This window comes from Babylonia areolata, chromosome 19 (assembly GCF_041734735.1).
Source record: "Babylonia areolata isolate BAREFJ2019XMU chromosome 19, ASM4173473v1, whole genome shotgun sequence".
NCBI classification, from domain to species: domain Eukaryota; kingdom Metazoa; phylum Mollusca; class Gastropoda; order Neogastropoda; family Buccinidae; genus Babylonia; species Babylonia areolata.
Genome location: NC_134894.1, coordinates 64,234,190 through 64,248,847, shown reverse-complemented (window position 1 = coordinate 64,248,847; position 14,658 = coordinate 64,234,190). Strand labels below are relative to the sequence as shown.

Genomic DNA, 14,658 nt, shown 5'->3' with positions numbered 1-14,658 from the left:
GTGTGGCTGTCAGATTGAGCATCATGTTGTGTGTGGCTGTCAGATTGAGCGTCATGTTGTGTGTGGCTGTCAGATTGAGCATCATGTTGTGTGTGGCTGTCAGATTGAGCGTCATGTTTGTGTGTGTGGCTGTCAGATTGAGCATCATGTTGTGTGTGGCTGTCAGATTGAGGGTCATATTGTGTGTGTGGCTGTCAGATTGAGCGTCATGTTGTTTTTGTGGCTGTCAGATTGAGCGTCGTATTGTGTGTGTGGCTGTCAGATTGAGGGTCATATTGTGTGTGTGGCTGTCAGATTGAGCGTGATGTTGTGTGTGTGGCTGTCAGATTGAGCGTGATGTTGTGTGTGTGGCTGTCAGACGCGGAGCAGTGTGCAGCAGAGATGAAGGTGTCATGTTGTGTGTGGCTGTCAGATTGAGCATGATGTTGTGTGTGGCTGTCAGATTGAGCGTCATGTTGTGTGTGTGGCTGTCAGATTGAGCATCGTATTGTGTGTGGCTGTCAGACGCGGAGCAGTGTGCAGCAGAGATGAAGGTGGTGTTGGACGTCCTGGTGGAGGAGGCTGTGAAAGACGAGGCAGTGAGGGACCTGGCCCTGCAGCTCTTCCAGTCCTACACCTGTGAGCTGTGTTTCTTTCCTCCAGTGTCACTGTCTTTAGTTGTGTTAGGAGTGATAGTTATCGTCATTGTTCTGCTGCATTTTATTATCATTATCATCATTCGTCATTGTTCTGTTGCATTTTATTATCCTTATCATCATTATCATTATTATTGTTATTAACATTATTGTAATTATCATCATCATCATCATTATTATTGTTATGAATGATATTTATTGTGTTTATTTTATTGCATCTTGTGGTTATTATCATCATTATCATAATTATTATAATTATCATCATCATTATTATTGTTGTTGATATAACTGCTAATACAACTATTACTATTTTTATCATCATCATCATCCTTATTATCATTATTATTGTCCTTGTTGTTGTTGTTACCATTATTACTTTTCTTTATTCTGTGTTCATGAGCTGCAGCTCTGTGTTCACTCCTACGTATGAATGAATTTTACGTATATGACTGGGGTTTTTGTTTGTTTTTTACACGACATGTTGGCAGCGGTACTCCGTTTTCAGGGGTATTATTATTATAATGATCATTATTGTTATTATTATTGATATTTATATAGCACTTAACTATTATTATTTTAAATATTATATTTTTTCACTAAATTTTTGTGTGCATGGCCTGCACCTCCCGTGTTCAGTTGAATGTATGTGTGTGGTTTATCGTATTTTACTTTGAAAAAAAAAATTAACTGCCATGTTGGCAGCTATAGTCCATTTTAGGGGGTATTATTATTCTTATGATTATGATTATTATTATTATTATTGATACTTGGAGTGATGGCCTAGAGGTAACGCGTCCGCCTAGGAAGCAAGAGAATCTGAGCATGCTGGTTTGAATCACGTCTCAGCCGCCGATATTTTCTCCCCTTCCACTAGACCTTGAGTGGTGGTCTGGGTGCTAGTCATGCGGATGAGACGATAAACCGAGGTCCTGTGTGCAGCATGCACTTAGCGCATGTAAAAGAACCCACGGCAACAAAAGGGTTGTACCTGGCAAAATTCTGAAGAAAAATCCACTTCAATAGGAAAAAACAGATAAATCTGCACGCAGGGAAAAAAAAAAAGGGTGGTGCTGTAGTATAGCGACGCGCTCTCACTGGGGAGAGCAGCCCAAATTTCACACAGAGAAATCTGTTGTGATAAAAAGAAATACAAATACAAATACTTCTATAGCACTTATCTTTGGTTAGAGACCAAACTCAAAGTGCTTTACAGTCATCACTTATTTTTGGTTAGAGACCAAACTCTAAGTGCTTTACAGTCTTCACTTATCTTTGGTTGGAGACCAAACTCTAAGTGCTTTACAGTCTTCACTTATCTTTGGTTGGAGACCTGGATAGAGCTCTTCATTTATTTCCTGTGTCTTTTAGGTAGGCTTCAGTCATTAGTACAACAGGCTGTCCACCTGGATAGAGCTCTTCATTTATTTCCTGTGTCTTTTAGACAGGCTTCAGTCATTAGTACAACAGGCTGTCCACCTGGATAGAGCTCTTCATTTATTTCCTGTGTCTTTTAGACAGGCTTCAGTCATTAGTACAACAGACTGTCCACCTAGATAGAGTTCTTCATTTATTTCCTGTGTCTTTTAGACAGGCTTCAGTCATTAGTACAACAGGCTGTCCACCTGGATAGAGCTCTTCATTTATTTCCTGTGTCTTTTAGACAGGCTTCAGTCATTAGTACAACAGGCTGTCCACCTGGATAGAGCTCTTCATTTATTTCCTGTGTCTTTTAGACAGGCTTCAGTCATTAGTACAACAGACTGTCCACCTAGATAGAGCTCTTCATTTATTTCCTGTGTCTTTTAGACAGGCTTCAGTCATTAGTACAACAGGCTGTCACCTGGATAGAGCTCTTCATTTATTTCCTGTGTCTTTTAGACAGGCTTCAGTCATTAGTACAACAGGCTGTCCACCTGGATAGAGCTCTTCATTTATTTCCTGTGTCTTTTAGACAGGCTTCAGTCATTAGTACAACAGGCTGTCCACCTGGATAGAGCTCTTCATTTATTTCCTGTGTCTTTTAGACAGGCTTCAGTCATTAGTACAACAGGCTGTCCACCTGGATAGAGCTCTTCATTTATTTCCTGTGTCTTTTAGACAGGCTTCAGCCGTTTGCATGCACACCACGTATATTAGAATGTTTTTTTGTTTGTTTTTAAATTCAGAATTTAGCCAGGGAAAAGCCTTTTGCTGCTGTGGGTTCTTTTCAGTGTGCGCTTAGTGCATGCAGCACATGGAGCCTCAGGTTTATTCTCCTCTAAATGACTAGCGTCCAGACCACCACTCAGGTCCAGTGGAGGGGAAGAGAAGATTGTGGCAAATGCGGGATTGGATCCTGTACCCTCAGATTGTCTGGTTAGCTGGGCAGACATGTTAGCACAAGGCCCCCACTCCATGTAAAGTGAGGGATCTGGAGCTTGAAGTGTTGTGCTCCTGTAGCAGGAAGCTGGATTGATTGCAGTGAAGAACACACGGCTTTGGCTTGAAGCATTGCTAGCAGTGTCCCGCACAAAACTAATGATGATTGTGCACATTTTGCTGTGGTAAAGGGTTTTTTTTCTTCTTTTTTTTCTACTTCAAAGTTAGGTCATGAAAGATTTATTTACTAGATTACTGTAACTCACTCCTCATTGGTTGTCCTAGATACTTAATACACAAACTCCAGAAAGTTCAAAACACAGGAGCAAGATCAATCTTTAGAACCAAAAAGACTTACAGTATCACTCATCTTCTGCATTCTCTTCACTGTTACCAATTTCTGCCTGCATTCAGTACAAAGTTGCAATTCTCACCTTCAACTCCATTTTGGGTGCTGCTCCTCAGTATCTGAAAGAATTGATTCAAACCTACACCCCCCGTCAACAACTCAGATCATCTTTCGATTCACGTCGGCTACTTGCTCCCCGTGTTAAAACCCGATCCTTCTGTGATTCTTCCTTTTCTTATTCAGCTCTATATGTCTGGAACAGTTTACCTCACGATCTTCACCACTCTCCTTTCATTTCAATCTTTCAAAATTGGTCTGAAAACACATCTTTTTGAAAACGCCTATCCATAGACCTTCCATACCTTTTCAGTTATAAGCCATGCAAACTCTCTCTCTCTTTCGTTTGTGTGTGTGTGTGTGTGTGTGTGTGTGTGTAATTATGTAATACACATAGTCTCTGAATCTGTTTTATATTATTGTGCGCTAAATCATTATTTTTCTTCTTCGTTCTTTTGTGAGTTATTGTGCGTGTGTGTGTGTGTGTGTGTGTGTGCGTGTGTGTGTGTGTGTGTGTGCTTAATGTTTATTGTAAAGCACTTTGAGGTCCTTGTAAGGGAGGAAAACGCTCAACAAATGTCCGTTATTATTATCATTATGATATGGGGCAAATTTGGAAGACTGGGGGGCAGTCCAGCTAATGATGTTTCATTCTGTGAACAAGAACTGCCTCACTGAAGAAGAAAGACTATTTATTTATGGGTGAACATGTGTGAAAGCTGTTCAGTATTGTACTGTATGATTTATGTTTGTTTCAGTGTTATTTAGGGTTGGTTTTATTATTTTTGGAGAACTTGTATCAGCAGTTTTTATTTTGATGTTTTTTTCTCTTTCACGTGTCATTGTATCTGGTGGGGTTTTCCAGGTGTGTTGAAAGGGGAGATGTTGTTAAACATCTTGAAGCATGGCACTGAAAGGTTTGTGAAGGTAGGTTTGAATCTTTTGTCATTCACTTTTGGTTGGTCTTTTTTTTTTTTTTTTATTAATGTATTTTTCTACTTTGTTATATCCCAAGAAAAAAGTAACTTATGATCATGCAGCATGCATTGCAAACGTTTGCTTTGGAGATATGAAAGTATTTAAGTATTTTAATCGATCATAAGAAATTACAATTGCAATTCTTAGAACATTTGACATATTTTAGAAGAATCAGCAGTGGAGAATAAAAATAACAATGATAATGTTGTTATTGTCATTATTGTTGTTTTTGTTGTTGTAGTTGTCATGATAATATTAATGATCAGTTAAACTATGCCAAAGAGCTATGAAGAATCATCTCCCTCTCTCTTCCTCCTTTTCATCTTGACTCACGTTTCCTTCTCACGAACATGTTCACTGGCACAGTGTGGTTCCCAGTTGTGGAGTCTTTCACTGGCACAGTGTGGTTCCCAGTTGTGGAGTCTTTCACTGGCACAGTGTGGTTCCCAGTTGTGGAGTCTTTCACTGGCACAGTGTGGCTCCCAGTTGTGGAGTCTTTCACTGGCACAGCGTGGTTCCCAGTTGTGGAGTCTTTCACTGGCACAGTGTGGTTCCCACTTGTGGAGTCTTTCACTGGCACACTGTGGTTCCCAGTTGTGGAGTCTTTCACTGGCGCAGTGTGGTTCCCACTTGTGGAGTCTTTCACTGGCACAGTGTGGTTCCCAGTTGTGGAGTCTTTCACTGGCACAGTGTGGTTCCCAGTTGTGGAGTCTTTCACTGGCACAGTGTGGTTCCCAGTTGTGGAGTCTTTCACTGGCACAGTGTGGTTCCCAGTTGTGGAGTCTTTCACTGGCACAGTGTGGTTCCCACTTGTGGAGTCTTTCACTGGCACAGTGTGGTTCCCACTTGTGGAGTCTTTCACTGGCACAGTGTGGTTCCCAGTTGTGGAGTCTTTCACTGGCACAGTGTGGTTCCCAGTTGTGGAGTCTTTCACTGGCACAGTGTGGTTCCCAGTTGTGGAGTCTTTCACTGGCACAGTGTGGTTCCCAGTTGTGGAGTCTTTCACTGGCACAGTGTGGTTCCCAGTTGTGGAGTCTTTCACTGGCACAGTGTGGTTCCCAGTTGTGGAGTCTTTCACTGGCACAGTGTGGCTCCCACTTGTGGAGTCTTTCACTGGCACAGTGTGGTTCCCAGTTGTGGAGTCTTTCACTGGCACAGTGTGGCTCCCAGTTGTGGAGTCTTTCACTGGCACAGTGTGGCTCCCAGTTGTGGAGTCTTTCACTGGCACAGTGTGGTTCCCAGTTGTGGAGTCTTTCACTGGCACAGTGTGGCTCCCCGTTGTGGAGTCTTTCACTGGCACAGTGTGGTTCCCAGTTGTGGAGTCTTTCACTGGCACAGTGTGGTTCCCAGTTGTGGAGTCTTTCACTGGCACAGTGTGGCTCCCACTTGTGGAGTCTTTCACTGGCACAGTGTGGTTCCCAGTTGTGGAGTCTTTCACTGGCACAGTGTGGTTCCCAGTTGTGGAGTCCTTCACTGGCACAGTGTGGTTCCCACTTGTGGAGTCTTTCACTGGCACAGTGTGGTTCCCAGTTGTGGAGTCTTTCACTGGCACAGTGTGGTTCCCAGTTGTGGAGTCCTTCACTGGCACAGTGTGGTTCCCACTTGTGGAGTCTTTCACTGGCACAGTGTGGTTCCCAGTTGTGGAGTCTTTCACTGGCACAGTGTGGTTCCCAGTTGTGGAGTCTTTCACTGGCACAGTGTGGTTCCCAGTTGTGGAGTCCTTCACTGGCACAGTGTGGTTCCCACTTGTGGAGTCTTTCACTGGCACAGTGTGGTTCCCAGTTGTGGAGTCTTTCACTGGCACAGTGTGGTTCCCAGTTGTGGAGTCTTTCACTGGCACAGTGTGGTTCCCAGTTGTGGAGTCTTTCACTGGCACAGTGTGGTTCCCAGTTGTGGAGTCTTTCACTGGCACAGTGTGGTTCCCAGTTGTGGAGTCTTTCACTGGCACAGTGTGGTTCCCAGTTGTGGAGTCTTTCACTGGCACAGTGTGGTTCCCAGTTGTGGAGTCTTTCACTGGCACAGTGTGGTTCCCAGTTGTGGAGTCTTTCACTGGCACACTGTGGTTCCCAGTTGTGGAGTCTTTCACTGGCACAGTGTGGTTCCCAGTTGTGGAGTCTTTCACTGGCACACTGTGGTTCCCAGTTGTGGAGTCTTTCACTGGCGCAGTGTGGTTCCCACTTGTGGAGTCTTTCACTGGCGCAGTGTGGTTCCCAGTTGTGGAGTCTTTCACTGGCACAGTGTGGTTCCCAGTTGTGGAGTCTTTCACTGGCACAGCGTGGCTCCCAGTTGTGGAGTCTTTCACTGGCACACTGTGGTTCCCAGTTGTGGAGTCTTTCACTGGCACAGTGTGGTTCCCAGTTGTGGAGTCTTTCTCACAAAGGCAGCAGCACAGTGATAGAGGGGAAGGAACCCACCAGTCTGGAACTGGGTCTGTTGGTTCTCTGACCATGATTTCTGCAAGTTGCATCCTCCTCCTCATTTTCAGTCAGCCATGATTTAGAAACAACTCTTTGCTTTTTTTTCATGTTGGCTATTCTTTTCTGAGAAACCAGGAGAATTCAGGTGTTCAGTGTTCATATTATGTGTTGTGTAAATGAAAGCTATGCAAGTGTACTTTCTTTTTCTTTGATATTGTGTGTAATTTTAATGAAAGGTGTAATTTTCCACAATTCAAGTAGTCTGTGTGTGCTTGTGTATGCATGGGTGTTTGAGTGTGTGATGTGCATATGTGTGTGTGTGTGCACATTTGAGGTGTGTGTGTATGTATGTGTGTGTGTGTATGCGTGAGCATATGTGTGATTATTTGTGTGTGTGTGTGTATGTGTGTGCATGCATGTGTGTTTTTGTGTGGTGTGCATACTATGTGTGTGTGTGTGTGCGCACATGTGCATGTGCTTATGCATGTGTGTGTGGTGGGTGTGGGTGGTGGAGGGGGTGAGCATGTGTGTGTGCGTGTGTGTGTGTGTGATGTGGTGTGTGTGTGTGTGTGTGTGATGTGATGTGTGTGGTGTGTGTGTGTGTGTGATGTGGTGTGTTTGATGTGTGGTGTGTGTGTGTGTGTGTGGTGTGCGTGAGTGTGGGATTGTGTGTGTGTGTGTGTAGTGGTTGTGTGATTGTGTGTGTGTGTGTGGTGTGTGTGTATGTGTGTGTGTGTGTGTGTATGTGGTGTGTGTGTATGTGTGTGTGTGTGTGGTATGTGTGTGTGTGGTGTGTGTGTGTGTGTGGGGTGTGTGTGTGTGGTATGTGTGTGTGTGTGGTGTGTGTGTGGTGTGGTTGTGTGTGTGTGTGGTGTGTGTGTGTGTGGTGTGTGTGTGTGTGTGTGTGGTTGTGTGTGTGTGTGTGGTGTGTGTGTGGTGTGGTTGTGTGTGGTGTGTGTGTGTGTGGTGTGTGTGTGTGTGTGTGTGTGTGTGTGGTGTGTGTGTGTGTGATGCGTGGTGTGTGTGTGTGTGTGTGTGTGGTGTGTGTGTGGTGTGGTTGTGTGTGTGTGTGGTGTGTGTGGTGTGGTGTGTGTGTGTGGTTGTGTGTGTGTGGTGTGTGTGTGTGTGTGTGTGTGTGGTGTGTGTGTGTGTGATGCGTGGTGTGTGATGTGTGATGTGTGGTGTGTGTGTGTGTGTGTGTGTGTGTGTGTTAGCTGCCAGTGGGGAAGATGCCAAGCTACAGCACTGACTTCACTGATGTCATGATCCGGCTGCTGTGTCAGGCTTCTGACTGGCCCATTGTGTATGTACAACAACATAGTATGGCATGTGTTGCTGTGTTTGTCAGCCTGTCTGTCTGTCTACCTTACTGTCTGTCTGTCTGTCTGTCTGCATGTCTCTCTGTCTGTCTGTCAGCCTTTCTGTCTTCTGTTACTTTGTTTTAACCACAGTCTCCGCAGAGAAATAAAGTTGCAAGTATAGCTGTGTTTCAGAAACAATAATAATAATGCAGAGTGACTCTCACTCCTCCCAGGCTTGTGGTATTAACGCTAAAAGTTAGAAACATACATGCTTTCAAGTGCCATGTACATGCGCAAATAAATTGTGTGCACACACGATCATGCAAGCAAACACACATACACATGCACACACAAAGTCAGCAGAAGCTCATAAGTCAGTAAGATGGTAGACGGAATGGAGGAGGTATGTATGTTTTGAGGGACTTTTTCAAATGAACTGGGGAATCTACCTGATGGACACGCATACACACAAATGCACGAACGCATGCACCAACAGAAGAGTTGATTCAAATTCCCTCTACAGTTCTCACATTGATACGCCATTCCTGACTTTGATTTCAGTTTGAAAAATGTAGTTCAAGACTTCACCTTAACTTGCCTGGAAAAGTGGATCATCTTCAACAAAAAGGTTGGTGACTTTTCCTGTCCTTGAAATCCCACGAGAAATGTACTGTCAGCACAGGTACCAGACATGAGCAGATGCTGTGTTGTGATCACTTACGTGCGATCCCCATGAGTGATTTTAGCAGTGCTAAGTTTACTTTCCTCTGAAAATTCCCCCAAGTCTATATCCAAAGACTTGGGGAAATTCTCAATGCAAAGCAAACTCATATGTTGCAGCCCAGGTGTGTGAAGTGTTGTGTTGTAGCTGGAGGGAGTTTGCATCTTCACATTTTGTTGTGTTGTATTCCTGTCTTGTTCCCTTCACATGTATTGTTACATGATCTTTGAGCCGCAGGGTTTGAATGATTGTCAGTCATGTCTGACTGTGACCACCACAACACCAGTGAAGGCAACTGCTGTCCTGACTATGTGGGCTAGATGTTGATTATAGTGGAGAGTTTCTTGCCCAGGTTGCATCCCTACTCACAGCCAAGAGGGTTTCAGGACAGTCAATGTTGGGATGGTCCCCAAAGGCCAACCAGCCCCCAAGGCTGCAGCACTAAGAGCCAGTGCAATCTTGCCTGATGTAAGCAGAGCATGAAGTTGCAGGTTGAGCGCTGTTTACATGCAGGTTGTTGCCGTTGTGGCAGGGTCTACAGACAGGAGGGATGTAGCTGAGTCATGGGTCACACAGTGTGATGACTGGCAGAGTCTACAGACAGGAGGGATGTAGCTGAGTCATGGGTCACACAGTGTGATGACTGTGGCAGGGTCTACAGACAGGAGGGATGTAGCTGAGTCATGGGTCACACAGTGTGATGACTGTGGCAGGGTCTACAGACAGGAGGGATGTAGCTGAGTCATGGGTCACACAGTGTGATGACTGTGGCAGGGTCTACAGACAGGAGGGATGTAGCTGAGTCATGGGTCACACAGTGTGATGACTGTGGCAGGGTCTACAGACGGGAGGGATGTAGCTGAGTCATGGGTCACACAGTGTGATGACTGTGGCAGGGTCTGCAGACAGGAGGGATGTAGCTGAGTCATGGGTCACACAGTGTGATGACTGTGGCAGGGTCTGCAGACAGGGATGTAGCTGTCATGGGTCACACAGTGTGATGACTGTGGCAGGGTCTACAGACGGGAGGGATGTAGCTGAGTCATGGGTCACACAGTGTGATGACTGTGGCAGGGTCTACAGACGGGAGGGATGTAGCTGAGTCATGGGTCACACAGTGTGATGACTGTGGCAGGGTCTACAGACGGGAGGGATGTAGCTGAGTCATGGGTCACACAGTGTGATGACTGTGGCAGGGGCTGCAGACAGGGATGTAGCTGAGTCATGGGTCACACAGTGTGATGACTGTGGCAGGGTCTACAGACAGGAGGGATGTAGCTGAGTCATGGGTCACACAGTGTGATGACTGTGGCAGGGTCTACAGACGGGAGGGATGTAGCTGAGTCATGGGTCACACAGTGTGATGACTGTGGCAGGGTCTGCAGACAGGGATGTAGCTGAGTCATGGGTCACACAGTGTGATGACTGTGGCAGGGTCTGCAGACAGGGATGTAGCTGTAGGGATGTAGCTGAGTCATGGGTCACACAGTGTGATGACTGTGGCAGGGTCTGCAGACAGGGATGTAGCTGAGTCATGGGTCACACAGTGTGATGACTGTGGCAGGGTCTGCAGACGGGCCTGATGTTCCAGCAGCTGGAGGGGATGTACCTGACCTGTGCCGAGCTCCTCCTGCCCCCCTCCCTCTCCCTGCTGCACACTGCCCACCCCCACTCCCTCTCCTTCCTCCACGACCAGATGAGGGAGAAAGTGCTGGAGACCGACGTCGATTAGTGAGTGAGCTGTGGGGGTGTGTGTGTGCGGGGTGTGTGTGTGCGGGGTGTGTGGGGTTTAGTGTGAGGGGTTGAGGGGGGAGGGGTGTAGGGGTGTGGTGTGTGTGTTTGGGAGGGTGGTGGTGACGATGGGGGCTGTTGTGTGGGTCTGGGTGTTGTGGGTGGGGTGTGTGTAGGTGTGGGGTATGGTGTGGAGGTGATGGTGTGTTGTGGGGGTGGGGGGTTAGGTTGGGAGGTGTAGTGTAGGTGTTGGAGGTGTGGTGTGTGTGGGGGGATTTGGGGGGGATGTGGTGTGTGTGGGCATGGGGGTGAGGATGGGGGGTGTAGTGTGAGTGTTGGAGGTGTGGTGTGGGGGTGGGGGTGTGGGGGGGATGTGTCAGGTTGGGGTGGGGGTGAGGATGGGGGGTGTAGTGTGAGTGTTGGAGGTGTGGTGTGGGGGTAGGGGTGTGGGGGGGATGTGGTGTGTGTGGGGTGGAGGTTGTGGTGTGTGTGTGAGAGGGTGTGTGTGTGTGTGTGCATGCATGTGTGTGGGGTGTGTGTGTATGTGTGTGGGGGAGTCTGTGTGACTGTATGCATGTTTATGTGTGTGCATGTGGATGTGCGGGGTGTGTGTGTGTGAGTCTGTGTGAGTGTATGTGTGCAATGAGTGGGTGTGTGTGTGTCTGTAGGAGTGTGTATGCACATTTGAAGAATGAAAGCTTTTTGTGGTTCTGTGCTAAAGGTTCAGTTGTCAAGCTGTTGTTTGTTGACAGTGCAGACATGACATCACTGTTATTCATTCCAGCTGTTGTTTGTTGACAGTGTAGACATCACAGTGTAGAAATCACAGTGTAGACATGACACCACTGTTATTCATTCCAGCTGTTGTTTGTTGACAGTGTAGACATCACAGTGTAGAAATCACAGTGTAGACATGACATCACTGTTATTCATTCCAGCTGTTGTTTGTTGACAGTGTAGACATGACATCACTGTTATTCATTCCAGCTGTTGTTTGTTGACAGTGTAGACATCACAGTGTAGAAATCACAGTGTAGACATGACACCACTGTTATTCATTCCAGCTGTTGTTTGTTGACAGTGTAGACATCACAGTGCAGACATGACATCACTGTTATTCATTCAAGCTGTTGTTTGTTGACAGTGCAGACATGACATCACTGTTATTCATTCCAGCTGTTATTTGTTGACAGTGTAGACATCACAGTGTAGAAATCACAGTGTAGACATGACACCACTGTTATTCATTCCAGCTGTTGTTTGTTGACAGTGTAGACATCACAGTGTAGACATCACAGTGCAGACATGACATCACTGTTATTCATTCCAGCTGTTGGATGTCAGAAGCCTTGTTTAGCCTCCCTTAATTTTTTTAAAACCTTTTTGTTTTTATGTTTTATTCCTTCTTTCTTCATGTTCATTGCTATTTTGCATCTATTTTGTACTCTTAAAATACCAAATGATGGTTTGTGCTATTACTACTACTACTACTAGTATAAATGTTGTTATTGATATCATCATCTTTACTAATGTTATTGTCAACATTATTTATTAGATAATTGGTTAGTTGATCAATCTTTTCTTCTTTAAACAATTTTTTTCCCTTTAAAATACCTCGTTGGATGTTTCTGTTTGTTCATATTTTGTGTGTGTTGTATACTTGTCTTTTACAAAAAAAAAAAAAAATGCACACCACCCTGGAACGTTTTTTCTTCTTCGTTCATGGGCTGCAACTCACTGGCATGTACACAAGTGGGCTTTTATGTGCATGACGGTTTTTACCCAGCCATGTAGGCAGCCATACTGTTTTCAGGGGTTGAAACGTTTCATCTCTTGTTTCAGCTCAGTGCGCTCCCGCCTGCTGACCCTGCTGTTGAGCTGCCCCCCTCCTCCCCCAGACTCCCCGGACACCTCCGCTGTGGGGGCCGGGGAGACAGACACCCGGGTGGGACTGCCCCGCTGTGACCAGTCAGTACAGGTGGACACCCTCCCCTCACTCCCCGCCCCACAGACCAGCAGCCAGAGGACGGGGGTGGTGACAACAGCGGCTGTTGGGAGTCAGACGGAGGAGGAGGAGGAGGAGGGGGGGGCCGGGCGGCGTGAGGCGTGGGTCCAGACGGACGTGGGTGTGGAGGTGGGCGTGCCGACACCTCGCAGGGGCAGCCAGGGCAGCGGGGACTGGAGCCTGGGGTCTGGGGAGGTCCTGGACTCCCTTCCCACTGGTGAGTACATCCCTTGACAGGCTTGAGCTCTGTTGTGAGTACGTCCCTTGAAGGGCTTGAGCTCTGTGGTGAGGACATCCCTTGAAAGGCTTCAGCTCTGTGGTGAGTACGTCCCTTGAAGGGCTTGAGCTCTGTGGTGAGGACATCCCTTGACAGGCTTGAGCTCTGTGGTGAGTACGTCCCTTGACAGGCTTGAGCTCTGTGGTGAGTACATCCCTTGACAGGCTTGAGCTCTGTGGTGAGTACGTCCCTTGACAGGCTTGAGCTCTGTGGTGAGTACGTCAGGTGAAAGGCTTGAGCTCTGTGGTGAGGACATCCCTTGACAGGCTTGAGCTCTGTGGTGAGGACATCCCTTGACAGGCTTGAGCTCTGTGGTGAGGACATCCCTTGACAGGCTTGAGCTCTGTGGTGAGTATGTCCCTTGACAGGCTTGAGCTCTGTGGTGAGTATGTCCCTTGACAGGCTTGAGCTGTATGGTGAGGACATCCCTTGACAGGCTTGAGCTCTGTGGTGAGGACATCCCTTGACAGGCTTGAGTTCTGTGGTGAGTACGTCCCTTGACAGGCTTGAGCTCTGTGGTGAGTACGTCCCTTGACAGGCTTGAGCTCTGTGGTGAGTACATCCCTTGACAGGCTTGAGCTCTGTGGTGAGTACGTCCCTTGACAGGCTTGAGCTCTGTGGTGAGTACATCCCTTGACAGGCTTGAGCTCTGTGGTGAGTACATCCCTTGACAGGCTTGAGCTCTGTGGTGAGGACATCCCTTGACAGGCTTGAGTTCTGTGGTGAGTACGTCAGGTGAAAGGCTTGAGCTCTGTGGTGAGTATGTCCCTTGACAGGCTTGAGCTCTGTGGTGAGGACATCCCTTGACAGGCTTGAGCTCTGTGGTGAGTACGTCAGGTGAAAGGCTTGAGCTGTGTGGTGAGTACATCCCTTGACAGGCTTGAGCTCTGTGGTGAGTACATCCCTTGACAGGCTTGAGCTCTGTGGTGAGTACATCCCTTGAAGGGCTTGAGCTCTGTGGTGAGTACATCCCTTGACGGGCTTGAGCTCTGTGGTGAGTACATCCCTTGACGGGCTTGAGCTCTGTGGTGAGTACATCCCTTGACAGGCTTGAGCTCTGTGGTGAGTACATCCCTTGAAGGGCTTGAGCTCTGTGGTGAGTACATCCCTTGACGGGCTTGAGCTCTGTGGTGAGTACATCCCTTGACAGGCTTGAGTTCTGTGGTGAGTACGTCCCTTGAAGGGCTTGAGTTCTGTGGTGAGTACATCCCTTGAAGGGCTTGAGTTCTGTGGTGAGTACATCAGCTGACATCAGCTGACAGGTGTGAGAAAACATGCTGAAAGGTGTGAACTCTGTGGTGAGTACATCAGGTGAAAGACATGATCTCTGTGGTGAGGACATCAGGTGAAAGATATTAACTATCTGGTGAGGACATCAGCTGAAATATATTAACTATCTGGTGAGGACATCAGCTGAAAGATATTAACTATCTGGTGAGGACATCAGGTGAAAGATATTAACTCTCTGGTGAGGACATCAGCTGAAAGATATGAACTCTGAAAGGCATGATCTCTGTGGTGAGGACATCAGCTGAAAGATATGAATCTCTGGTGAGTACATCAACTAAAAAATATGAACTGTTTGGAGAATATGTCACCACTAGTGAGTACATCAATTGTTAGAGTGTTAGATCAGAAAGATAGAACTGTGTCAAGATTTTGAACAGTCAGCACCAGTGAGTATATCAATTAAAAGGTATGAATTCTATGGAGATTCTGTCGCCAGTGGTGAGTACATCAGCTGTAGAGTTTGAGATCAGAAAGATGTGAACTCTCTGGAGAGTAGAAGATAGGAGATTCTACACACTTTGGCCACTGATGAGAACATC

At 46.7% G+C, this 14,658-nt stretch overlaps 1 protein-coding gene across 1 annotated transcript in view; it reads left to right on the top strand.

The window, feature by feature from the left end:
• LOC143293943 (uncharacterized) overlaps positions 1-14,658 on the top strand; it is a 47,777-nt gene that overhangs the window by 27,571 nt on the left and 5,548 nt on the right. The window contains exons 14-19 of the mRNA XM_076605336.1: positions 505-618; positions 4,265-4,326; positions 8,009-8,097; positions 8,657-8,723; positions 10,381-10,547; positions 12,390-12,769. Of these exons, the coding sequence (XP_076461451.1) occupies positions 505-618; positions 4,265-4,326; positions 8,009-8,097; positions 8,657-8,723; positions 10,381-10,547; positions 12,390-12,769 (879 nt within the window). The remainder of the gene's footprint in view (positions 1-504; positions 619-4,264; positions 4,327-8,008; positions 8,098-8,656; positions 8,724-10,380; positions 10,548-12,389; positions 12,770-14,658) is intronic.